The sequence below is a fragment of the Perca flavescens genome, chromosome 22 (assembly GCF_004354835.1).
Source record: "Perca flavescens isolate YP-PL-M2 chromosome 22, PFLA_1.0, whole genome shotgun sequence".
Taxonomy (NCBI): Eukaryota; Metazoa; Chordata; class Actinopteri; order Perciformes; family Percidae; genus Perca; species Perca flavescens.
The window spans coordinates 15,343,083-15,369,177 of record NC_041352.1 but is presented as its reverse complement, the minus strand read 5'-3'; the positions used below and the strand labels follow the sequence as shown (position 1 = coordinate 15,369,177).

General features: G+C 44.4%; 3 protein-coding genes across 5 annotated transcripts; 2 read left to right on the top strand and 1 right to left on the bottom strand.

The window, feature by feature from the left end:
- Positions 1-175: 175 nt before the first annotated feature.
- On the bottom strand, positions 176-9,543 carry atp6v1ab (ATPase H+ transporting V1 subunit Ab). Its single transcript, XM_028569732.1, has 15 exons — positions 9,325-9,543; positions 6,738-6,840; positions 6,373-6,501; positions 5,597-5,811; positions 5,353-5,490; positions 5,120-5,271; positions 4,872-5,034; positions 4,685-4,793; positions 4,340-4,462; positions 3,377-3,491; positions 3,234-3,297; positions 2,927-3,130; positions 2,254-2,348; positions 1,909-2,080; positions 176-881 (listed from the first exon to the last, which is right to left on the bottom strand). Exons 2-15 carry the CDS (start codon positions 6,817-6,819, stop codon positions 789-791), a joined length of 1,854 nt encoding a protein of 617 aa, XP_028425533.1. The 5' UTR covers positions 6,820-6,840; positions 9,325-9,543; the 3' UTR covers positions 176-788.
- A 2,074-nt stretch (positions 9,544-11,617) lies between these two features.
- On the top strand, positions 11,618-15,574 carry naa50 (N-alpha-acetyltransferase 50, NatE catalytic subunit). 2 transcript variants are annotated; one of them, XM_028569244.1, is made up of 5 exons: positions 11,618-11,875; positions 13,145-13,278; positions 13,643-13,762; positions 13,854-13,920; positions 14,142-15,574. In XM_028569244.1, the coding sequence occupies exons 1-5, from the start codon at positions 11,868-11,870 to the stop codon at positions 14,317-14,319; spliced, it is 507 nt and encodes a 168-aa protein (XP_028425045.1). In that variant the 5' UTR covers positions 11,618-11,867; the 3' UTR covers positions 14,320-15,574. The 2 variants fall into 2 exon arrangements, with proteins under 2 accessions (XP_028425045.1, XP_028425044.1); XM_028569243.1 differs by having other exon boundaries at positions 11,619-11,875; positions 13,142-13,278.
- Positions 15,575-15,827: 253 nt separating this feature from the next.
- Positions 15,828-25,544, top strand: usf3 (upstream transcription factor family member 3). Of its 2 annotated transcripts, none has more exons than XM_028569596.1 (7): positions 15,828-15,933; positions 16,456-16,570; positions 16,667-16,698; positions 16,839-16,921; positions 17,050-17,146; positions 17,305-22,292; positions 23,339-25,544. In XM_028569596.1, the coding sequence occupies exons 2-7, from the start codon at positions 16,527-16,529 to the stop codon at positions 25,133-25,135; spliced, it is 7,041 nt and encodes a 2,346-aa protein (XP_028425397.1). In that variant the 5' UTR covers positions 15,828-15,933; positions 16,456-16,526; the 3' UTR covers positions 25,136-25,544. The 2 variants fall into 2 exon arrangements, with proteins under 2 accessions (XP_028425397.1, XP_028425398.1); XM_028569597.1 differs by having other exon boundaries at positions 16,425-16,570.
- Positions 25,545-26,095: the final 551 nt, after the last annotated feature.

Below are 26,095 nucleotides of genomic sequence, written 5' to 3'. Positions count from 1 at the left end.
TCATTAATTGTAATCACCAAGTTAAGCTCTGACCTTTATAAAAAAAAAACTTAAATAAAGCATCCTAAACAAAGGGTGCAGGAGAGAATGAGTGACATGCAGAGAGACCAGTTCAGCAGCTCTGACAGCATCATCAGAAACTATGATGTCAAACAGACAAACAAACACAATGTTGTTCTTTTTCCCCATGTTTTAATTCTTTGGGAGTAACATGATGAACGTATTGGACAGCAGAGCGTCAACTCTTTACACATTCACACAGCAAAGTACACGACACTGCACAGCGGGAAACAACCATAAAAACAAAAAGAAAAGAACGACAAAGCCTTCACATCAAAATGCTGGCAATAAATACACTGATCTTATTAAATTTATATTCAATACTCTTCTGTACAGATGGTCTATGAATTACAATACATCAACCGAACAATCCTCTTCAGGAAGAGCAACACGGATACACAAAGAAATCATGTAAACAGAGAAAGGAAGAAATGGGTGGAAGAGATCCCTCTTTCGTACACACATTAAATCCACGCACACACACACACACACCAACGTTCAACGACCGTGCAGAGGATCCAGAGTCGCCGATATGGAGGCAACAAAAATAAATGAATACAGTACATCTTTCTCTTTTCCCTCCACATGAAATTGCGCAAACACACACTCACACAATCACTCACAAAAGGAGCACAGGGGAGCACACGGGTTCTGGGGATACGAGGAGGTGGAATGTGATTCTGCAGTGGAGGGGTCAGATGAAAACTGCAAACGTGAGAGGTGGGAGCCTATTCTTCCAATGTACGGAAGGCGTTCTGCATGTCCTCCACCAGCTGAGCGTATTCAGCCTTGATCTTAGCCTCGCCTTCCTTCACCGGGTCCTGTGCCAACAAAGAAATTTAGAAACAGTCTTACAATGTGAACAGAAAACAGGAGGCCTAGGCAGACACTGTGCTTTGTATGTGGTGCTTAAGCTATTGCCGTCATCCTCACTGTGTCCTCCAGAGGTCATTCCAAAAATAGCTCTTTTAAATACACAGCCCCTTTTTCTGCTGGAACAATGTATAGACGTTCTGACAAAATTGTCAGAGCTTTTGGTTGATAAAATGTTTATTCATCTCAACTGGATATAGTCTATACTGCGTCTGTTTATGCTGTTTGCATTATTGTTGTAACAATGTTTTTTATGCTACCTTTTTTCCAGGTCTGAAACATGACAAAAGAAAACCCGATGGGTGGGGGTCCTGGCATCAGGTATAGTTAGAGCAATTCAACTTTCCACTTTCTTATTGTGATTGTCTCAACTCTTAAATGCCCTCAGTGTATTGCAGCAAACAATACATCAACAAGCTCAACATAATCCTGTCAAGAATCAGCAAAGAGACTCTTCACCTGATGTAAAAGCAGACTTCCTGCCACACATTACAAAAAGAATACTGCATTGTTGATAACGCAAAAGTCAAATCAAAAAACGCTGATCAAAGGACTTTGATTCTCCACCTTTCTACCTCTGCAGAATTTTGAATGCTTTATATAAAAAGTATTTTCCCGTTCTTTTGATTGAGTCTTTGAGCTTGAAAACTATTCCATAGTAATAAAGCAACAAGTGAAAAGTGAAAAATAAGATATGTTTTCGTTTGCTAGTCTGTGAACTCAGAATTAACCAGAGAACCACGAAATTAACACATAAGGCAGAGGCGACACACACACACACACACACACACACACACACACACACACACACACACACACACACACACACACACACACACACACACACACACACACACACACACACACACACACACACACACACACACACACACACACACACACACACACACACACACACACACACACACACACACACACACACACACACACACACACACACACACACACACACACCTTGAATTTCATTGAGCTGATCCTGTAAAGGATTTCTCCCATGTGCTCCTTGATCATGGACCAAGTGATCTTGTTGTCGCTCTGAGCTGTGGTCTCCACTGCGTGCCTTGCCATGTCGTAGAAAGAGATCATGTTGGAGAGGATGCCCACTGTCTTATAGAAGGGACAGAACCTGAGGAGATGGACACGAGAAAAGTACAATCAATAAGTTATCAGTGAGATTTACATGCACAGAAAACATGCCACAGTGGAGTTTCACCTCACTTTCTCTCCAGGGTGTCCAACATCTATTTGAACTCACTGATTAAAGCGAGTGAGGGTATGATATTTTGGGTATGACGTTACCTGTCATAAGGTGTGTAACCGTTCTGCTGCAGGAAGTCGTCTTTGATCAGTTTGGCCACCTCCAGGGTGATTTTATCTGTTTCTGCCAGTGATGCCTGTTAAAAAAAGAATTTAAATAAAAAAAATGCATTGAAGCAAGCACATATGGAATAAATATGTATGCATGTCTTTCAATGCATGTCTGACTTTGAAGTAGAGGATGGATAACCAAACCGAGCCCGGCGGTATCCGGCGGGCTGGGCCGGGTTCGGACAGATATTTAGAAATTATGTTCGGGTTCGGGTCAGGCTCAGACACATCAGCGCGATAATGCATTGAACATTTTAAATTTAAAACAGCTTATTATGTAGGAGCGCGCCTGTGTTAACGTGCACTTGTTGCCCCATGTGCGCTGATGCGCTCATCTGTTGACATTTCGGAATGCCTTCCTACAGTTGCTTAATAAAAGCGGGCTTTCCACACAAACAAACATGTCATTAGTATGAGAAAAAAAAATTAGATTTTAACTGTGTCGGGTCGGGCTCAGACATAAATATATTAATTCCTGTCGGACACGGGCCGGGCTCGGACAGAAAAATGCAGCCTGATCCACACTCTACTTTGAAGCTACATACAGGGAAAGGAGAGTTCATCCAAAGATCAAACCACTGCTGCCGACTTTATGCTGAATTACCTTTCCAACGAGCTGCACAATCTCAGCCAGGTCCTCCTCCTCCTGCAGGATCTCCTTGGCCTTGGTACGTAGGGGCACAAACTCGGGGAAGTGTTTGTCGTAATACTCATCAAGAGCACGAGTGTATTTGCTGTAGCTGATCAGCCAGTTCACTGAAGGAAAGTGCTTCCTCTGAGCAAGCTTCTTATCCAGACCCCAGAACACCTGAGAGAGGAAACAACCACAGCATAATAAAATAAAGAACTGAGCACCTTTAACAAACAAAGCTTAATCGGAGTGGCATTGGGAGCTGAATTTGATCATTTACCTGTACAATACCAAGGGTGGCTGAAGTGACAGGGTCAGAGAAGTCACCACCAGGAGGCGATACACTGAAAAAGGAACAAACCGTTTAATTTAACAAGATGTGCAGAGTAATGTCTCCATCTAGTGGAATAAAGCTGTACTCACGCTCCTACAATACTGACGCTGCCCTCCCTCTCGGGGTTGCCCAGACACTTCACCCTTCCAGCACGCTCATAGAAGGAGGCGAGACGGGCGCCCAGGTAGGCAGGATAACCACTGTCTGTGGGCAGATACAGAAAATACATTTTGTACACAGGTGACAGGCTATATGCTTTCTACTAGGTAAACAGGACTACACAAAAGATAAGGCACTAGCTCCAACTACTGTAGAGTGGAATTTAAGCATTAGAAATGTAAAACAACTCGGGCGCCCGGATAGCTCAATTGGTAGAGCGGGCGCTAGGGCTGGGCGATATGGAGAAAATCAGATATCGCGATATTCTTGTCCTAATACCTCAATGTCGATATTGTGCCGATATTATAGGGTTGACAATTGGTGTTTTAACAAAATATCTTCACAATGAGATTTAAGATAAATAATCTTCAGTAATGTAGATATAATGACTAAGTGGGTAAAGGTAAAACTAATAGAAGAGCTAGAACAGTCTAGTAACACAGAAAAGTACATCACTTTATTGTAATGCAGCCTTTAAAACCAGGAAAAGACAACACTTAAGCAATTTACGATATTACAATTTCCAAAATCTAAGACGATATCTAGTCTCATATCACAATATCAATATAATATTGATATATTGCCCAGCCCTAGCGGGCGCCCATATATGGAGGTTTACTCCTCGACGCGGCCCTTTGCTGCATGTCATTCCTCCCACTCTTCCCAGAGACCTCTGTGGCGTCTTCAAATTACTTGTTTTGTCTGACAGTCCATAAAACTCAGTTCACCATGAAAGAAGACTTGGCATTTTTGCTTCATTTAATTTCAAATTTTGATTAGTCAATCAACTTATCAATAAATCATTTCAGCATTAGTTGGAATTACCCAAATGCCGGAGCCTGAATCATCTGCTTTTAGCTCTTATTAATATCTCCAGAAGACTCCAAACTTACCAGCAGGCATCTCCGCCAAACGGCCAGAAATCTCCCTGAGAGCCTCGGCCCAACGGGAGGTTGAGTCGGCCATCATGCTCACGTTGTATCCCATGTCTCTGAAGTACTCAGACAGCGTGATTCCTGCCGAAACAAACTGAGTAAGTAGGCATTCATCGTGTGTGGTAATCTACATGCAAGCTAGTCTATATCCACGACGTTCAACATTTTTGCCAATTAACCAGAGCACGTTTTTCTCCCATCCCGGAATGCTATGTGGACTCGCCAGATAACGCGTAATGCGAGACTACATGCAAGCATGAATGAGACTCTTTATTTTAACATAAGTGATCAAAGAGTATATACCTGTGTAAATGGAGGCTTCTCTGGCAGCTACAGGCATGTTGGAGGTGTTGGCCACCAGAGCTGTTCTCTTCATGATGCTCTCCGTCTTCCCGTCCACCTCCATGGTCAGCTGTTGATCAGACAACACTGTCAGTCACTCTGAACACCAGTCAAGTTAGGATACAACGCCACCGCTGTCTCTACCCACCTCGGGGAAGTCTCGCAGTACTTCTGACATCTCGTTACCACGCTCTCCGCAGCCTACGTAGACAATGACATCACTGTTGGAGTACTTGGACAGGGACTGAGAGATGACAGTCTTTCCACAGCCGAAGGCTCCTGGGATGGCAGTGGTTCCTCCCTGTACACATCTTCACACAGAGAACAGAGGAGAGTACAGATGGAGGTCTCGAGTGAAAAGGTAAAAAAAAAATAAAAGGAGGATGTGAGACTTACGGGAAAAGGGCGTCCAGCACTCTCTGTCCTGTCAGCAGCGGGTGATTGGCCTGCAGCTTCTCTGTGACGGGTCGCACTTGTCGGACAGGCCACACCTGCACCATGGTGAACTTCTCCTTCACCCCCTCAAACTCCAGCTCCATCACCACGTCCTGACGCAGACACACACATCATCAACACAAAGCAACATCTAACAGTCTGGACAGCTGTGGCTGGAGGTGTGGTGAACTCACGGAGACGTCGTAGTTTCCAGGTGGAGCCACGTAGGTCACAGTGCCTCTGTTTCTCGGAGGCAGCATGATTTTGTGCTTGATAAGGGAGTTCTCGTACACCATGCCATAGATGTCTCCTCCTGTGATGTGACTGCCAACCTAACAGTGATTGAAAAATAAAAAAAATAAAAGAAAGGGAAGTTGACATACAACTGACCATTTAAACATGTCAAGCTGAAGGTTTGAAGTCTGCACAGACACACACCCGCAGGCTCTTGCCGGGAGAGAACTCCCACTTGAGGTCTCGGTTTAGGGCTCCGATGTTCACACCTCTGGGGATGTAGATGCTTTGTGTGATGTCATTGATGTCCTTTAGTGGTCGCTGGATACCATCAAAGATGGACCCCATGATTCCTGGACCCAACTCCACAGAGAGAGGTTTTCCTGTCCGCAGCACAGGATCTCCAACAGACACGCCGGCTGGATTCAAGCTCAGGAAAAACGTTTGGACGGGAATGTAGGACTATTTCTAATGTTAACTTTCACATATATTCTACAATGCATTCAAGTGTGGGACGGCAACCTTAGTCAGTCTGAAAATTACTTTAAATCAGACCAGGTTACTATTTATTTGTTTACCTGTTCCCAGTTTGTGGGACAGAAAAATTGCTGACCTTATCTTAGGGTTATCATCATTTTTTATTTTATTTTTTTTTCCCCCTTTTCTTCTTCCTTCTCACTTTAGAATAAAGATATTTGCTTCATTATATACTTTGGTTTATAAAAAGAATCTTTGTTGTATTGCATTCAAAATATTATCTATTAAATGTTCCTATTTTGTACCGTCTCATTCCTTAAAGAGCCATTAGATATCTGTATATGAAACTTACATTTTCCTCTAGTGTCATTTTTGGCCCCTCACTGACTCAACCTGACGGCTTCAAATAAAATGTTGACTTTTTGAACACTTAGAGCAGCCATCCAATGTGACCATACGAAGCTGTGACATCAAGTAAAGGCAGGGAATGGTCCAAAGGATACATGTCTCCTCGTAGACCTGGATGGTGGCCATGTCTCCCTCCAGCCTGATAATCTCTCCCACCAGCTCACTGTGGCCAACACGAACCAGCTCATACATAGCTGCTCCTGCCATGGCCGTAGCTGTCACCACTATGCAAACAAACAAGTGTCAACAACCAGACTGAATAGAAGTTAAACAATCAAACCACGTGAAGCCAAAAAGCAGTAGCAGAACAAGTCTGTCTTTTTTTTCTTGCTGTCTAAGCTCAAATATTGTTGTAAAGATGAGCCTGCAGCTGTTTTAAAGGCTTCTGTAGTAATTATGTTCGGTTTATAAGAGCAAAGTGGAGAAAGAGCTTGATAGTGATGCGCTTGTGGTGGCCAACCTGGTCCAGAGACTCCATGAACGAATCCAAACTCGCTCTCCCTCTCCTCATCCCTGAGCTTGGGCAGCTTGGACATGTCCATCTTCACCGGTTATTAGTCTGACTGGAAGGAGAGCAGAGGGGACAGGAATAATGTGAGGGAGACATCAGGCAACAGAGAAGGAAAGGGGAAAATTCACCAGAGGACTGAAGGAGAGGCCATCCTCTCCTCTGTAATGGTCACTTACAAAATAACCTCGGTCTACATTTTAATTATTGAGAAATTGTATTAGCAGTCATAAAGCAACTGTGAGTAAGAGTGCTTTGATTACTGCTGTTACAGTTAATTTCAACTAAGTCTACACAGTGCTACCAATCGGTTAAAGAACTGAGCCAACTGGTTAATATGAAGAGAATGAAATCTAGATTTGGCCATACAGGATAATCGCTGTATGCAGCAGGGTCCATCCCATTTTCCGACTTTAAATCCTGATGCCAAATCAAACATAAAACAGTCTGTTATTAACATTTATGTAAAACTAAAGTTCTTCATTCTGCATCATGTTTTTCATCTGAACAGATTCAGAACACCAAACACATTTTTTTCATCATAAAAAGGCAGATAAATATTTGCGTGGCACCGTTCTGGTACCTTGGTAGTGGCACCTACCAACTTTTTATTTCTCAGCATTACGGTGCCTGATCTGGGCGATCCCCCCTCATCTCCTTCTCCTGCTTGGCTACACTCGCTTCAGGTGCACTAGTACAGCGTTAGGCTAACATTAGAGGGGAATTCCACAGAGCAGCACTTTCCTCGGTTTTTCCTTCACGTGCGTACAGACAGGCAGTACATGTATGTAATCATGCTCCTTTATACAGGCTGACAAACGTCTCCCAGACGTGCATCTTTGCATTCAATGTTTCTGTCTCATATTACTGATATGTCATTTTCACATCCCATATGTGCTAGATACTCTCCTGACTCACTTTGGCTACATGCACGGGTAACACAAACACAAGCTGTCATCAGTCGTGACATAAACCCATCCCAGACTGCAGATGCTCTGCACACATCACAGAGAATCTGCAATACAATGTGTGCACCACACGCACAAGGCAGATCCAGTCAACATGCTCATCCTACTTATATTTGGTATTTCTCATTGTCTAACTGACAATCATATCACACATACAGTACTCTACAACCATGCCCTTTTCTTGTCCTTCCCACTGATGTACAGATCTTCCTGTTTACGCTAGGCTGCTTAACCCATCTGTGCAGGAAAATAGCAGCTCCACCAATGGGTCAATGCAGGAATTACAAGAATGACACCTAAAAAGGCTTCACTGTTCTTCCAGCACATCATTTTTATGAAGAAAACAACAACATACAACATTTGCTTGATTTCAATTGGTAATTATGCGTTTCCCATCTCAAAGACAAACTGAGCACACCTTAAATATTTACAGATTGACGTTATCAATGCTACCTGATGTTTTTAAAGAGCCACCAAATAGGAGCATACAATGGGAAAGGTCTATTGTTCTGATGATTAATTAAAATAAGATCAGACAATTCTCTACCTGCTGGAATAATGCTTGAAAATACTACAAATCAAACTATATGTAAACCTTTAAAAAATCTGGTATGCCCATATCACAATATTTGTTACAAGCCTCTTTACAAGCAGTTAAGGCCACGTTATCTTGTAAAAAAATCCTGGCTACAACAACAGACCTCTCACTTGATCATATGATCCTGGCACATGACTGGCTGGCCTGTCTGTAGGAGTCTCTTTAAGGAAGTGGAAAACTAGAATGGTGCAAAACTGGGAAGTACAAATTATGACTATGTGTGGACACGCTGGAGAAATTCTCCCCCTGACTACAGTCCTCCATAGAAAATAGGCATGCTAAAGATAATCGTACCTTTTATTATTATACTGCTGACCATTAGATGTTATGTTGGCTAATTTGTGATGGATATGGACAGAGAAGAACGTTGGTAATGGTCAACTGTGAAACATAGCTTGTAACCAGGCAGAGACAAGTTTACTGTACCCGTATTTTCTAAAGGAATGCGGGTTAACAAACCTGAGAAGATGTATGTATTGGTGTCTGCGCCAAAATAGGCTCAGAAATGTTACATGTAAGTGAGATGACCACGCAAGACATCCTGACACACTGATGTTAATTGCAAACTCTTTAAATGCAGGTAGCTGATCGCAGCTAAATTATATTGTTTTAATGGAGAACCACATGACAATAGTCAAGATAAAATGGCATGACAGTGGCCTATAGGCTACATGGTATAACGTATATGCTTTGAAATTGGCCTCAATGCAGGCAGATAAATCATACCTGCATTGAGGTATGGCTGTCATTTCTACTCAATCCCACTTTGATTTAGCACTGAAAACAACGGCAGGTAGCTTCGGTTGTTATTCGGTGTTATGAAAACGATAGCAAGACTGCTCGGCCTGGCTGAAAATTGCTGGCTCTACCGTTTTGGCGCAACGGGTTATCTACATTACATTATCAACACACAGCAAAGCCAATGCCAGTTTATAATATCGAGAACACAGTTAAAGAAAAATATAATAGTTACCGTATGGTTGTTAAGTGGTGGTTTACTGTCTTTCCTTGAGAGAGAGAAACGATGGTTGCTGCGGTGCGTGACAGCAGGCAGAGATCAGCTGACTTCATTCACTCGCTGCTCGGTTTTACTGCTGGGCCCCTGCAACTGCCGCCATTTTGGATCCGCCAAATTTGTATTCCTAGTATGACGAAGGCATGATCCACCTGCAAAATTACGAATCCCACTATGGCCACGCCAAGACCCGCCCTACGAACCAGCTAGATTGGTTGGGGTTAGGCATTTCACCCACCTCGAGTGGTTAAGGTTAGAGTTAGGGGATTGGTCAGGGGATAGGACTTGTACATGTAAGCATGGACGCCTGGCCAATAGTAGTGTGTGAACGCTATTGAAGGGCGGGTCTTGACGTGGCCATAGTGGGATTCGTAATATCGCGACCCTACTCTCTCTCTCTCTGATTGGCTATTACTCGTTGCCTGCTCTGGTTGGGTTGGTTAGATTTAGGCAAGAAGAGTGGGATTGGTTAGGGTTAGTGTAAGAATATCAGGGTAAGCCAATCAGAGGCAGAGAAAGGCAGAGTAGGGCGGGACATGCCTTTGCCATCCTATGGAAATATATACCCGCCCTCGATTTTACGAATCCCACTATGTCCACGCCAAGACCCGCCCTTCAATAGCGTTCACACACTACTATTGGCCAGGCGTCCATGCTTACATGTACAGGTCCTATCCCCTGACCAATCCCCTAACCCTAACCTTAACCACTCGAGGTGAAATGCCTAACCCCAACCAATCGAGCTGCTTCGTAGGGCGGGTCTTGGCGTGGCCATAGTGGGATTCGTAATTTTGCCACCCGGGACTACCGCAAAGAGTTTATACGTGGTGAACGTTGGTGATCAATCTCTCCAGATGAATTTTCGTCTACAGCATGCGCAAAAATAAAATTTGAGTATTTTTTTTCCTAAGTCAAAATACCATCAATTTATAAGACCATCAGTAAAAGTGTATACACAGAAATTATGTAGTAAGTGGTCCTGCTCTTTACATACAGTCTATGGGACCTGCTGGCAGGCTGTAATTAAGATTATATTTTTTAGACTGAACAGACTTAATTTACACTCATATATCAATACAGCATTTTTATTGTACATTTCAACTAATATTCTTATTATACTTTTCTTACATTTTAACACACTTAATTATAGGTCCTGATTGAGATGTTGTATCGTACATATAAATTTTTTTATGTATTTCTAATTTCTATTTTTTCTATATATTGTTGTTATATATTGTAGTATAATGTACATATTTCACATACTTATTTCTTATTTCTATGTTTCTTCTAATTTATCTATATATTTCTATTCAAGAATGGGTGCAACTGTAACGTAACCCCCGGGGATAAATAAAGTACTGATTCTAATTCTGAGCGAGGAGCCTATCTCTTACGTGCAGAAGATCTTTACAGCAACGTTTGAGCCAAAATGGAGGTGTTATCACGAATTAGAATCAGAAATAAATCTCTCTCTCTCTCTCTCTCTCTCTCTCTCTCTCTCTCTCTCACTCTCTCACACACACACACACACACACACACACACACACACACACACACACACACACACACACACACACACACACACACAACATAATCTAAAATGTGGCGATGTTAAAGGAAATAAATGTTCTATATCCATGAATTGTATTTATTGATGTTATATGTGTTGTTTCTCGCTATGTCTGGTTATTGGTTATGTATGTAAGGCAATGTTTATGTTTTTAATTTTGTTTTCGTGACAGTGTATCAAAAAGCATTTACCTTTAAAAAATAAATAAACAGCAAAACTACTGAAACAGCTTCAAAATGTAGTTGTACCAGAGACGGTTTTTAGGATCTTTGGTTAAACCAGTTGTACATGAATACATTAAGAGGGTATGCATTGCCCTGAATCTAGTCTCACAGGCTGTGCTTCCTCTCAGTTTTTTATATACTGTCTATGGGTTTCCTACAAATCCCGTTAATAAGATATACATCCATGACAAATCCCCACGGATGTATTAGCAAATCCCGCCTCGTTTGCTATGATTGGCAGATCTTAATCCCAACCTTGGCCAAGCTAAATCTAACCTTCTCTTTTCAAATTTGACGTCAAAAACGTTTATCAAAATTTTTTATCAAAATGATCCTATATGGTTGTTTTAACATGATGTAATGTATCCATGGATGCATTACATTTAATGTAACTAGCCTAAACCAAGCTCACCTCTTGATTGACGGCCACAGTATATCCTGAAAGACTAAAACTCAGGGTTCACTATCCTGCAAACAATTTTCAGAAGTGCTTGTGCGCATGCGGGGGTCAGGGTTGACAGTCTCCACACAGTCGTGGAAGGAGTGCGGCGGCTAAGCTAACTGCATCCACCGCGACTAGCTAGCTACATGTGGAGGGTAAAACGGGAAGCATCCCCGACCCTAACTCTGTCAAAATCCCTCTTTTTTTACCCAAAACAACTCTAAAGTTCAGCCTCGTCGAATATAAGGGATATTATCTGTTTACAATGAAAGGGTGAGTGTAAGCTTCTGAGTCACGAATAAGTAGTTTAGCAAGAGTAAAGTTTTTCATGTCTGTTTTTTTCTACAAGGGGAGGAGACGGCTAGGCTAGCTAGCTTGCTAAGCTACTTTTATTTAGGTGTAGGACAAAAATTACAAGCGACAGCTCCGTTACCAAAACAGTTCTGTCATGGATATTCCCGTTAACTTAAGCCACTTGTCGGTTCGTTTAGGTCGCTAATAAACGGAGCTAACTAGCTAGCTAGCTAGCTGCTAACTGGGAAGCTGAGTCAGTAAATCCGCTTTAACAGACAGACCTAGATCTCAAGTAATGTGTATGTTCGCGATAAAGTCGACAACTAGCTCAACTGAACTTCAGCTGCAGTAAGGTAGCCAAGTCAGTTAATAAATTGACTAGACAAGTTACTGGCACACTGAGATGTTGGTCAACCCCGTGAAAACGTTACACCCGACATCCACTTCAGAGTCTGTTCCAGCTTGCTCAGTGTAACTTGACATGTCAAAGTGATGCTCGACGTTGTAACACTTTTTTGGCTACGGTGTGGTTTCATAGATAACATCAGGGCGATTAACGCATGTGTTCAAATGTTCAGATGTTTGAAGTTTGGACGGATGCTGCTGGTACTGTATCTTGATAAACTAAGCACGTGACCAGCAGCTGTTTTTTGGATGTGTAGTATTCTATAAATACCACGGTGAACCCCTCAACTTTAAGAGCTGGAGTTGTTTGGATTACTTACTAAATCACTGTAACACATATTCCCAGGTTATCGGGACTCTTGATTTTAGCAGGTTCCATTTCTTAGTAAATATAAGGCAAGAATATCAAAATTATTGACTAGGTATTTATGTTTTGTTGAAACAGTGGATTGTGTCTGGCAAGGAAATACTGTGTGTGACATCCAATTGTGCTGTGTGACATTTGTACGTCATTGTGGCATGGCTTCCACCACATCTGGATTGGTTGTCATTTGATTGGACCGTAGGGAGTAATTTTTGCTAGAGGCTGCAGCTTCACAAATAAAATTAACAATCCTCCTGCTGATCATATGCAGCTTGATGTTCAGCAGTCAAAAATTACTTAATTTGTGTTGATTGATTTAAGTAATAAGCAACTGCATTCAAGTTGTTGGTTTTGAAAAAGATGTCAAGCACTCAGCAATCTCAGTCTCAAAGTTACCAATTGCATTTGAGTCAAATTATCCTAAATATAACAGTGTACCTGTTGTCAGCAATTTGACCGTTTTGCTCTTGTTCCAGTAGCCGGATCGAGCTGGGGGATGTTACGCCCCACAACATTAAGCAGCTGAAACGCCTGAACCAGGTCATCTTCCCTGTCAGCTACAACGACAAGTTTTACAAAGATGTACTGGAAGTTGGAGAGCTTGCAAAGCTAGGTAAGAAACATCACTCATGTAACTTGCTCCCTAATAACTTCAAAACATTTTTTTTAAAGCATGCAGCAAATGCATTTCTCGTGACAGTGAAAGATTAGAAAGTGAAATCACTTGCAGGATTCAGTCCTTGGTCAGTGTTATGTAAGGGATTTAATATTCCCATGGATGAAAAGCATTCTTTAACGGCTTGGTTTCCATAAATGAAGTATAAAAAGTACTCAAATACACAGCCAATTATTGACCTAATCAAATTACGTTGTTATGAAAATCTTTACATTTCCCTGTCTAGCAATCATTACTTTAGAAGAAAGTAAGGATTTCCTGTCTGTTGGTGCTGTTTCAGTCTTACTGCTTTGTTTTGCAGCATACTTCAATGACATTGCAGTGGGTGCTGTGTGCTGCAGAGTGGACCACTCTCAGAACCAGAAGAGACTGTACATCATGACGCTCGGCTGTCTAGCACCCTATCGTAGACTTGGAATTGGTAAGGAGTTCTGCATCTCTAAAAGACGCTGCAGTGCACCTTGTGATCTTGTGTTTTGTTTTTCCAACTTTGCCTATGTCTTTTTCTCCAGGTACAAAGATGCTGAATCATGTGCTAAACATCTGTGAGAAGGACGGCACTTTTGACAACATTTACCTGTAAGTGTCCAATTGCAGAAGTTGTATGAGGAGATGTCATTGCAGCTTTGGCTGATTCTATAAACACATATTTACAGTATAAATTAATGAGATATTTTTACTTAAACTGATCGAGTCTTTCCACCGTAGTGCAAACACATCAATTCATTCCATTGTTACTTTTTGAGCAATTCTTCAAACTGTTCTAACCCTAACTACATTTAGTCTTTCCCTCTCCACAGTCATGTGCAGATCAGCAATGAGTCAGCCATTCACTTTTACCAGAAGTTTGGCTTTGAGATCATCGAAACAAAAAAGAATTACTACAAGAGGATAGAGCCCGCAGATGCCCATGTGTTGCAGAAGAGTCTGCGCAGCCCATGTGCACCGCCCACCGGAGAGCTTCAGAAGGCAGAGTAACGGCACAGATGTGCCCGCCTCTACAGAAACAGAACTGTGACAAATGCCCCAGGGTCGACACATTAAACACTTTCTTCAAAGGACGCTAAAAAGAGAAAACAAATTTAAAGTACAAAAAAAGCTGCATTTATTTTGCAAAGGAGTCCCCTTTGATTTTTGCATATTTTATTGCTCCCCTCTCCTCATACAGATAATTGAAAATGACAAAAAAGCTCAGTATCCAAAAGTGCTCCAATTGACAAAGTTGCCAACTTCAGACAGTTTTAGACTTAGGGGAGGGTGTGGTGATTGCAAAGCATACGGTTTGTGTTTGAGTTGTTTTTATGCGATTATAAGGCTAATGGGGACATATCTATACTGTTGAGCAAAAGAAAACCGTTGGTTTAAAGCTGTAAACGTGTTTGAAAGACCATAACTTACACACACAACACACAAGTCAAAGCTGGTCAGCTTGGAATGATGCTTTGAGTTGTTACATGGAAAGGTCACAACTCTATTCCCTCACCACCGAACCCTGGGATTTATGGGAAATAAGTCTGACCAGCTTGTTGATATGTCATGTCCAGAGGGGAAAAGCAGAAATGCATCCCCTCGGTTCTGATGTAAAGGAAGCTGAACTGTTTTGAGGTGGTGGGAAAACGTGGTCTCCACTCCTTATTTCTGAATAACTTTATTTTCCAGCCTGTTAATTTAATTACCCTTCAACTGTTTTTTTTTTGTTTGTTTTTTTACATTAAAATGGCAAATGGTTCAGAGGTTCTCCTGGGTTTACTACTAATAGTGAAAACATTAAAGAATGAAAGTAATAACAAAATATTGTATTGATTGGGTTTCTGAGAAAGGCACACCACATCATCTTGTGGGATGTTTGAATAACAAGATTGGCTGTTTGGGATTGGATATGGGCATTATTTTCAGTAGTATAATGAAGGTGTGGGAGGATGTGTGTCTCTAAACACATGAAAGTGTTTTGAGACATCTTACCTTACTAAACACCTTTCAGAATTGGTCTTTTCTAACTACCTGCCTCAGGTTCTGTTAAACACCCTTAGGTTTGGAAGTTCAGCTAAAGTTTTGGTATGGTCTCTTCAACTGTGTTTTACCCAGAGGAAGCTCTGTCCCCTCTGCATGCGAGAGTTGTGTCCTCTCTACTGTAGTATAAGCATGTTTTTTCCTTTCTTTGAAGAATTTTATCTTTTCTGGAGCTCTATATTGTAAGACTTTTTAACGTCTAAATAAAGGATTACTATTTGCAGTAAATGTGTTAATTGTATTATTCTGTTTCATTAACATGGTGAATTATAGCTAAATGCATAGAATTATAATTGAAAATTAATTTAAAAACACTTACTGCATAGAAAAATGTACAGCGTACATGTCTAGGTGCATTCGTCCCTGGATGCCCTTTTATACGTCGTGATTGGCTGAAACCTCCACATCTGGAATACTATTGGCTGTCAGCTACCCCAGAGCCCTCCCCTTTCTGCACAAGCTAGGTGTATCTAGATTGTTTTGAGTAATGAGTTGAGTTTAATGCTCTGCTAACCAACAGTTAGCCTCCAATCTCAAAGTACTTGCAGCGACAGATAGTCCCCAAAAATGCCGAGGCTAGAGGTTAGTGGAAACTACCATCCATTAGCAGCCTTTTATCACCAGGGACACGAAAAAATCCGCCATTAATTTGCTTAATAATTATGTCCGTAACGGTAAAGTAAGCTAGCTATTAGCCAGCTAGCTAGCAGAAAGCTAGTTGAATAGGTAATTGTTCAGGCTGATAACGTTAGCTTTTTGTTGGTTAAGTGACAGGCCGGATAATAATCTGAAAATCACTTGATGTCAACAACGTAAACCAGGACTCACAGCTGTGAGTGCAATTCGTTAAACGTGTTGTAATTATGCTGTAATGTGCATGTAAATGAGTTTAGGTTAGCTGTAAAGCTAGGTTAGCATCTAGTTGTAGAAGCTCAGTCTATCTTAGCAATGTCTTTTGATTTGATATCTATTGCTGTACCAAATTATATTACAACATAACCGCTGGATAATTGCATCTGAATGTTTCTCTCTTTGGTGTTCGTCGTGTCATTATACTTATTTAAAATGCATAGTCTGTCCGGATGTTTTATGTGTTCATTGCAGGATGGGCACGGAAGGGATTTAAGGTCCAGCTGTTAATTTGTTGACTGGTACCTTATAACTGTAAGGACATAATGCCAGAGATGACTGAATCTCAGACACCCGGTCGTAAACCCAAGTAAGGATGATTGAGATATCTGCTCTTTATTGTTGTTACCAAATTATCAATAGAGGCACAATATGTACATAGTTGTAATGTATGTGTATTTTGCAGAAAGAAGAAAAACAAAGAATCACACAATGCAGGTGAAATAATATCTCCTGTTATGCTTCTTTTCAAACCTTGCTGTTTAATAGTTAACATATATTTATTGTGGAGGGTTTCTTTACTTGGTGGTAACTATAAATGTCACTGGACATTAAAGTTTAGTCTCTTCTCTATATAGTTGAGAGACACAGAAAAGAGAAGATTAATGCTGGGATTAACCGCATTGGTAATCTTCTGCCCTGTTCCCAGGCACTGAAACAGGTAAGAGACAAGCTAGCATTATTGTTTTGCCTTCTCAGTAACATGTTATGGTCAAATTAGTGTTTGTACAGGCCAGTTAACTGCTGTTGTGTTGTTTTAATATTAAACCTTTATTTGATCATCTATAGAGTAAGATCATGATCTTGGACCAGGCCGTTCGCTACATCACTGAACTGAAGAAACAAAATGATACATTGCTTCTGGAAGGAGGTGATAAAGTCCAAGGTAAAATTTACCTCACGCATGTTTTTTGCAGTAGTGCACACCTTGATTTTCTCATAGTTGAAATTATGAAAATGTGACTATACATTTTGTGCACTTGGAATCGTACAGTAAGACTAAGTACACTTGGTTGATTATATGTGTGCTTGGTCTCTGTGCAGCGGAGGAGATCCGTCGGCTACGGCGTCAGATGGAGGAGCTGAGGAGGGAGAGTGCTCACTACATCGAGCTCCTCAAAGCCCATGATATTAACATTCTAGAAGACCCCACAGTTCACTGGAAGGGCAAACAGCATTGCGCCAAAGTGGCAAAGGTGACCCCCACTCACCAACTCCCAAAGGGGATCATCGTCTATTCCAATGGCAATGTGATGTGCCCAGCAGGGAAGGAGAGTAGCCCAGCGAAACAACCTTCTGAAACATTAATTCTTCAGCCTTCTAAAGCCAATGCTAGGTTGAGGGTTAATGGAGCAGTGCTGCAAGTTAATACCTCCTCATCCACCCCTGCACTTCTCCCTGGGTCGACCGCCACACCCATCCAGTCTACACCTGGCCTGAGAATGATAGAGCAGCGTGTGGTCGAGACACCGACTGCAGCCACCAGTCTGCCACCCTCTGTGTCTTACATCACCCTCCAGATCCCTGCAGCCACCACAGCCCTGTCCCAACAACCGCAGCCTGCCGCCCCAGTCCAGACCCTCACCATAGCAGCCACCTCAGCCTCACAGCTCTCCACTGAAAGCCCTGCTCAGCCCATGTCCAATCTCACCACACTTACCCAGGCTATAGCCACATCCAGAGCAGCAGTATCAGAGGTTTGCTCTTGGGTCACACAGGACCCTGCTATTAGGACTGTAAGTTACACTTCTATCCCCAACAGCCAAGCCCTTCTTAGGGCTGGGGCTGCAGGGAGCACACAGACTACCTGGACAACGCTGCAGATGGCAGGGAACACAGTGCAGCCAGTCTGTCAGAGTCTCCCCACCCCAGAGGTCATCAGTACCACCCAGGCTGTCCAGCAGGTGACTCTGTGCCCAATGGGCAACAAACCCTCTGTTCAGCCCATTCAAATACAAATGCAACCACACGTGCCTGTACAGCAAGCACCCATTACAGCCCACATTCAAGCGCAGCCATTTCAGAGAGCAACCCAGCTACGGCCCGCAATTCTGAACCAGGCACAGCCTCAGCCTGTTCTAGCCCCCCAACCACAGTGTGCTGTTCTCTCCCATTCAGCCATAGTACCCCAACCAAGTGTGGTGGCCCACCCTGCAGTCGTGCCATCGCAGCCCCAGTCTGCTGTACTTCAACCAGCATCATTGGTTTCACATCCACCGACAGCCCTCATATCTCAGCCTCAGCCCATTGCTCAGCCAGCCCTGGTGCCCCCGCCACAGGCCACTGTGCTGCCCCTCCTTCAGACCATGCAGGTGCTGCAGGTCAACACAACTGGAGGGACAGCCTCAGGCGTAACAGCACCACAGAACACCAACAACCCAAGTGTGGTCATCCTGCAGCAGGCCAGTTCTTGCCCAACCCAGTCAGTTGTAAGGGAAGAAATATCCAATCAGACACCGTGTCAGCATATTGTAATCATCCAGGCACCCAATCAGGTTGCACCTGCCCCTCAGAATCCTCAGGTTGGCATGGTGCCTGCTGCTGTGCCCACTGCAGTACCGGTTGTGTCTACTCAAGTACCAACAGCCAGCAGTTCAACATCTGCTACTTCCTTACATAGTGTTGGGGGAAAGCAACTGGTGCACATTCTCCCACGCCCTGTTCAGCCTCATATGAACCATCCCCTTCAGGTCACTCAGGCCTCCTCTTCCCCACCTGTTCCTCCAACCCCACAGACTATCACTGTGAACGGCCAGGTGTTTGCCTTGCAGCCCATGAAGACCTCTGACAAATCCAGCTCCCAGGCTGGCCAGAGTACACTCCAGCTGGTCCAGCCCACCACCACTGAAGAACCAACTACTAACGTGGCCCTCAACAGTTTAGGTGCACTCAGCAGTCTCAATCAGAGCATCTCTCAGGGCCTTCCACTTACCATTTCTAGCCAGAACAATGGTCAGCCTCCAGCTGCTCCATCATCAGTAGTCCAGCAGAAGCAGCCTCCTGCTCCAGCATCCGTCCCTGGCACCACACTTGCTCTACCTGCCCGGCAGCTGCAGGTCCCTTGTTTGAACCCAGTCAAATCAGGGCTGATGGTTAATGCCTCTACACCTCCAGGAAAGAGGCTTCGCACAACTTTAAATACAAAGAGGGCAACAGCTAAAAGGACTAAACCAACCAAGAAAAAAGAGCTTAGTCAGGCACCGACTCCTGTTGCTGTTTCAGCCAAGCCAGTGGTTGCTGCAGGAGAGACGGTTCAAAGTTCAGTATGTCAAGTTTTACAGTCCTCGACTGTAAAGGTCACAGACATTCCCCCCACTTGTACCACAGCTGTCACAACTACAGATTGTAGTGTAGCTGTAGGGAATGTCACTTCTACACAAAATACTCAGATGATGATTGTGTGTAGTTCATCTAGTGAGTCACCTGTATTTACTCAGTCCCATCCACAGAGCAAAAGCACTGTCAGTGCAACTCAGACTGATGTTGTATTCAGTCATACTAACACTAGTGGTATGGCAATTTCAGTTCCAACGGTCAACGCCACATCGGTCAAGCCAACAGTTAGTGCAGCTGTGGCCATTGGAAGTAAACCAGCTGTAGTTTCTGGCAACAACTCAACTGTAACCAAACTCTCAGTTCCAGAGGTTAAACAGCCAGCCACCAGTGCAGGAACTAGCACAACACAGAGTAAGTCAGCTGCTGCTGCCACCACTGCTGTTTCGAAACAGAGCAAATCTCTGGTCGGCTCTGCAGACTCTGAGACTCTGTACACCTCCACCACTGTTTCTACTGCATGTCTGACACCAGTCTGCACCAGCAGTATCCCAGCAACTGCACCAGTATCTTTACATCAGGCGACACAACCAACTTCACTATGTCGTCCCCAGGTATCTAATACCCAAGATCCTCTGCCCTGTAATAAACCTCAGTCTCAGCCCACCACATCACCCTTGGTGTACACAACTGTAGCACTCTCATCACCTGCCGCAACTTTTTCTGCATCACACAGCTCTATCACAGCCCCTACAACAAGTTCAGAGTTTAGGAAAAGGGTCACAACCAGTAGTGCTCCAACACAGCAGACTGATGTGAATATGCCCAACCTCTCCCCCTGCCATCCTGCTGAAGTCAAACCAGCCCAGCCCTCTAGAAGAGACAGGGAAGCTCAGGTAGAGAGACCCTCCACATCAGCAGATAAAGATGGCTTAGTGGCAGCGACTTCTGGCACTCCTTATAGAAAGGATTCTGCCCTATCTCAACAGGTGTACACTAACCTTGACGATCAAACTATAGAGCACCCTATGACATCTAGCAGACAGACAGATTCTCCCATGTCTTCAGGGGCAGGGGGAGGCAGAGGGTTCTCTGTGGCATCCATGCTTCCCCAGGGCCACACTATTGGTGCGTCATCTGGCTCCTTTGGAACCTATACATTCACCTCGGAGCAAGCAGAAATGCTGGCCTTGGCCATGCTAGAACAGGACAGTCCAGGAAGGCGCAGTGGAAGCTGCACTGTTAACACTGGTTCAACAAACCCCACTGCAGCAGCATGGGAGCCCCCAAAAACCCCAGCAGTGTCCAGCAGTAAAGAAAGGGGCGCAACCGGACAGCAGGCAAAAGTGACTAAACCCATGGACACAGTAACAGTTAAACCCACTGTCCAGGTATCTGTCAGAGGACATGCTGGGGAGGGGCCCAATGGAAGCAGACATCCACAAAACATGTCATACTCCCAGTCTCTGACCCAGGTCCAGTCTCAGAGCTCATCCCAGAGTGGCACTGTGGCTAGCCTCAGCGTCAACAATCTGATCAGGCCCAGCTCCAGTCAGCAACCCTACCCTGGCTCTCCCAGTCTTGTTGGCCAACAAGGCTCAGTTCCCTCACCTGTAGGGACCTCAGCCCACATATCCCAACCCCCAAACAATGCCCTCTCACCCTGCTCAGGTGCAGCCCAAATGAATGAGTACACCCCCTTAAAGACTGCTTTAATGAGGGCTCAGGCTGGAGTTGGTGTAGGTGAGCGACAAGTGAAGATCATCTCCAAGCGGCAGGCCCAGGAGGAGGTGATGCTAAACACTGGAAAACGGCCCAAGCCTTGCCCTCCATCAGCTACCACTGTTAGCCATATGGACGTGAAAGCACCAGACCACAGCCAGATGATGGTGGGACAGCTGCCCCCCGCGTCCTCAGCTGTCATGACAAGGATTAATTCAGAAAGTGGAGGCCCCCTCTTCTCCACAAACTCTTTCATGAGCCCGATAGTTCGGCCCACGGATGGCCACTGCCCTCCTCAGGGACCCCCTGAGCAGAACCAGCCAGGTGTGCTTCATCTGCCCCAGGGTCATTCACAGCATGCTGCAACCCAGCCTGGTCAGCACCTGGGAGGAAACATTTACATGAAACAGCAGCAGCAAGAGCAGCAGAGACACCATCTGTATCATTTGCAACACCATCTGACACAGCCTGACCCTGCACAGCGCCACTCACTACACCAGAGGGCGCTTCAGCAGCAGCAGCAGGAGCAGCAGCAGCAGCAGCAGCAGCAGCAGCATGTGCAGAAGAAGCGGGGGCTTGTCAGAGGCAGTCAAACTGGTTCCTCTGCTGGCCTGCAACAGAAGCAGCACCACTTGGAGAAGTCTGGAGTTCAGCAGCAGCAGCACTCGCATCAACAACAACAGACACAGCATCAACAGCACACACAGCAGCATCAACAACAGTCGCACCAACAATCACAACAGCATCAACAGCCAACACAACACCAACAGTCTCATCCCCAACAGCACCAACAGCAAACCCATCAACAGCAGCCACAGGCGCAGCATCAACAACACCAACAACAACAGCAGCAGCAGCAGCAGTTACAGCAGCAGCAGAGCTCTCACTCCAGACACCAGCAACATCTACAGCAGCAGATCCAGCAGCAGCAGCAGCAGCAGCAGCACTTTAGACACCAGGAGAAGAGCTGTGAAGCCCAGGCAGCAGGATCCAGGGCCCACCACAGCAGCCATCTGGCTCAGCAGGAGCACCTCAAGGTACATAATGTGACGGTGTCAGATTTAATAAGATTGGAATCGAAGTACAGTGCCACTTGTGGTATCTAGGTTGATCTTGTCTCTGTATATTTTTTATTTAACCGGCCTTTTAAGTGATATTATTTGATAAACAATTAATTGTGGAACCAACTTATCGGCAAAGTTCTGAATTGATTTTTATTTACCGTTTAAACCATATCAAAAATCGGTTGTTCACAACTTAATTGCAGTACAAACAACAACAAAATACTAGGAACTTGTAAGGGCCATTTCTAATTACTTTAGGTATTAATTATGATTACATGATTTAAGAACAACACCAATAGTCACTACATCATGTGTGAGATATCTGTCAGCGCAGTCAAATGGGTAAACTTATTTAAAACTGTTATGGGTGCTTGGATAGCTCAGTTGTGGTTCAGGTAGAGCAGGCGCCCATATACAGAGGTTTACTCCTCGACGCAGAGGGCCGCGGGTTCAACTCCGACCCGCGGCCCTTTGCTGCATGTCATTCCCCCTCTCCCTCCCACTTTCATGTCTTCAGCTGTTCTGTCAAAATAAAGGCCCAAAATGCCCAACAAAATTATCTTAAAAAAAAAAGAAAGTTAAACTGTTATGCTGGTGTTTTTTGGAACTGGTTGGTAAATTACAAAGATGTAGTTGTAGCAAACCACCGCAGCAGACCACATTTACACTGCCACAGCAAAAAGAATCCTAAAAACAAAATGCTTGCCTGGGAGCTTTTTTCTGTCCTCGGCCTCGCAGTGAAAAAGCAGCCCTGCCCCAATAGCCGCAGTTAAGAGAGAGGAATGAAAATTCAAGATTGTGAAGTTATTTAAAGTGAAAAACAATTATTGTAATATCTTGCCAGTTGTAAAAAAAAAAAAAAAAAAAAAAAAAAAAAAAAGAGAGAATTATACTGTTTATCTATAAATGTCTGGGAACTGTCAGGAAAAAATGTTGATGAAGATTGATTACATTGATTAATAAGATTTTAAATTAGTAAGACTTTTGTTTGAAACATTTTGACTTTTTCTCTCCCTCAGCCTGGTCAAGACCATAACGCTATGCAGAGGATGATGATCACTCGGACTCTGGAGCAGCAGCTCATCCCTCCTCCCAGCAATCCCGTGTCCCGTTCGTCTGACCTGGCCTGTGCTCCATCACGGCAGGAACGTCACCGCGTTTCCAGCTACTCTGCAGAGGCACTCATCGGTAAAAGTTCCACCAGTGGTGAACAGCAGCAGCGCATGGGTCTCCACCTTCAGCCTGGCCGCGGTGCCACACAGGAGCAGCCAGACCTCCGCGGTTACCTGGACACATCACGAGGGAAGGCCAACATTGCACACAACCCACAGAACCGCCTGCCCTCTGACCATCCGGGATCCACTGATGTTCAGCGGGTCTCAGAGTGTCCGCCATTCAAGGTCATGGGAGGAGGAGCACATCAACTCGGTGGTTTTGATGTTCAGGTGTCTCGTGGGAGTGACATGACCCCTAAGTCAGTGCCATCCTCCCAGAGGGGCCCTCAGGGGCAGCAGCAGGGCGGATTCAGGATGGGTGTTGGCCCTCCAGCAGATGGCAGGAACCGCTACAGTGCAGCTCATCCCGGCTCACAGGGAGTACAAGTTGGCCTCCCCCGGGAGCAAGAAGGTTGTCACCAGAGTTTCATGCAAAGCCTCCTTTCCCCCCACCTTCCTGAGCAGAGCAACCACCAGCGAGCAATGCAGTGCTGTCCCCCAGTCAGCATGGAGTACAGCTGTGTGCCTGGAAGCTCTTCGGGAGACATACAGGCCAAGGCCTCCAGCCCCAGTGTGCCCCAGACACAGAAGGCCCCAGCTATGCGGATTGGAGAGGGCAACAAGGGCCATATTTCTCAGGTCAGCAGTAATATGCATGGAGGCCCAGGTGTGCGCACAGGTCTCCCACACCCTCCAACCCCACACAGCAGCTCTGAGCCAGGCCGCTCCTCTGCCCCCTCCAGACCACCCACTGCTGTTAGCCAGCACTCCCGCCACATCGCCCGAGATCCTCAGCCCACCAAGCTGAGACCTGGTGACCGGCCTCGATCAGGTACTCTGAGACAGAGCAACCCCTTTGAGCCTGAGGGCCACCTGCCTCTGCCCTCTGGAGGAGGGGTGCTGCTGGGTAGACCACAGTCTGGAGGAGAGGCACGACGCAGCACTATTGTTCGCTTTATGGCAGATAGTGCTCAGGTTCCTAGTGACAACAACCTGATTCCTGACCAACACCTAACACAAAACTTTGGTTTCCCCTTTATTCCAGAGGGAGGGATGAATCCTCCTCCCATCAATGCTAACTCCACATTCATCCCTCCAGTCAGCCAGCCCAACACCTCCCGTACACCGTCCCTTCTGCCTGTGGAGCCCCAGAACACTTTACCCTCCTTCTACCCTTCCTATTCTCCAGCTGCTCACCCCAGCCTTCCCAGCGATGTCACCCTCCAGTACTTTCCCAACCAAATGTTTACCAGCCCTAGTGCCGACAAGGGCAGCGCTCCTCCACTCAATAACCGCTTTGGCTCCATCCTCTCACCGCCTCGCCCTGTGGGTTTTGGCCAGGCCAGCTTCCCCTTGCTTCCAGATATGCCCCCTATGCCCATTGCCAACTCATCTGGAATCACCCCTCACATATCCAACTTCAGCCTCACCTCCCTGTTCCCCGAGATCGCCACAGGCATGCCCACTGACGGTTCGGCCATGCCAATGTCACCCCTGCTGTCTCTCTCCAACACCTCGGCTGCCGACTCTGGCAAGCAGCCCAATCGTCCTGCCCACAACATCAGCCACATTCTAGGCCATGACGGCAGCTCAGCTGTGTGAGGAGAGTTCCTGCTGCATTTTGATGAACTGGTGTTCTGAAGTGAAGAGTTTAATTTTCAATTTGAGTTATGTTGTTCTTTTAAATGTTCAACAAGTTCAGAAAGTGGTGGGGAAGCACCCGATGAAACGACACCATGTCTGTCTGATTGTTTACATGTGCGCACAGTTTCAATATCAAATGTATTTCCTTTGGCATATGTATGATGTCTACGGAAGAGGATTAGGGCCACGTGAAAAATGTATTTGAGTTCTGAGTTTAAAGTCAGAATTCTCAGAAAAACGCCAGATTCCTCGAATTCTGACTTTTTACTCTGAATTCCGACTTTAAAGGTCTAGTGTGTAATGTGTTTAGTTCATTATCAAAATCTGTGTTGCCTGTTCTTCGGCCAGAAAAAGAGAGGATATTGAAAAGAGCAAGAGACTGGCTTTTTGAAGCGTGAAGGCTACCGTAGCTGTAATACGTACTTTGAACTGCGAGGTGCGAGAGAGTTGATATATGATCTCTCAATGCTAGATGGGAGAAATTCCCACACATTGGACCTTTCAACTCAGAACTCAAATTTTTTTCACATGGCCCTAATCCTCTTCCGTAGATGTCAACGTTATAATTTTTAATATTTCAAAAATCTTTTGAATTTAATGTGACCAGAAAATGTGGTCCTTTTTATAGTTTGTTGGTTAAACCGACTGTTTGGTGGTAAAACAAAATCTAATTTAGGTTTAGAACCTTAATTTAATGTTTTCTTTGTAATTAAGAAACCTTCTGCAGTTACTTACCAATGTAATTTACTAACTTATCAGGTTGTACTGTACATAATCTTTTTTTTTTTTTTTTCAAAAGCTATTTTGTAAATACCAGTGTTTCATATCAGAATTGTTAATTATGTATGTATTTGTATATACAAAATTGATTAATAAAGTTTATAAGGTGACATTTGTATTTGCTGCTGACTAAAGAAT

Excerpts from the sequence above, each read along its gene's own strand:
- naa50 (XM_028569243.1), top strand. Across the intron at positions 13,763-13,853 it reads CTATCGTAGACTTGGAATTG|GTACAAAGATGCTGAATCAT; the intron begins GTAAGGAGTTCT and ends CTTTTTCTCCAG. Across the intron at positions 13,921-14,141 it reads ACTTTTGACAACATTTACCT|TCATGTGCAGATCAGCAATG; the intron begins GTAAGTGTCCAA and ends CCCTCTCCACAG.
- atp6v1ab (XM_028569732.1), bottom strand. The coding sequence starts at position 6,819 with ATGGACATGTCCAAGCTGCCCAAGCTCAGGGATGAGGAGAGGGAGAGC. Across the intron at positions 5,272-5,352 it reads CTGGAAACTACGACGTCTCC|GACGTGGTGATGGAGCTGGA; the intron begins GTGAGTTCACCA and ends TGTCTGCGTCAG. Across the intron at positions 3,298-3,376 it reads AGCGTCAGTATTGTAGGAGC|TGTATCGCCTCCTGGTGGTG; the intron begins GTGAGTACAGCT and ends TTCCTTTTTCAG.
- usf3 (XM_028569596.1), top strand. The coding sequence starts at position 16,527 with ATGCCAGAGATGACTGAATCTCAGACACCCGGTCGTAAACCCAA. Across the intron at positions 16,571-16,666 it reads ACACCCGGTCGTAAACCCAA|AAAGAAGAAAAACAAAGAAT; the intron begins GTAAGGATGATT and ends TGTATTTTGCAG. Across the intron at positions 17,147-17,304 it reads AGGAGGTGATAAAGTCCAAG|CGGAGGAGATCCGTCGGCTA; the intron begins GTAAAATTTACC and ends GTCTCTGTGCAG.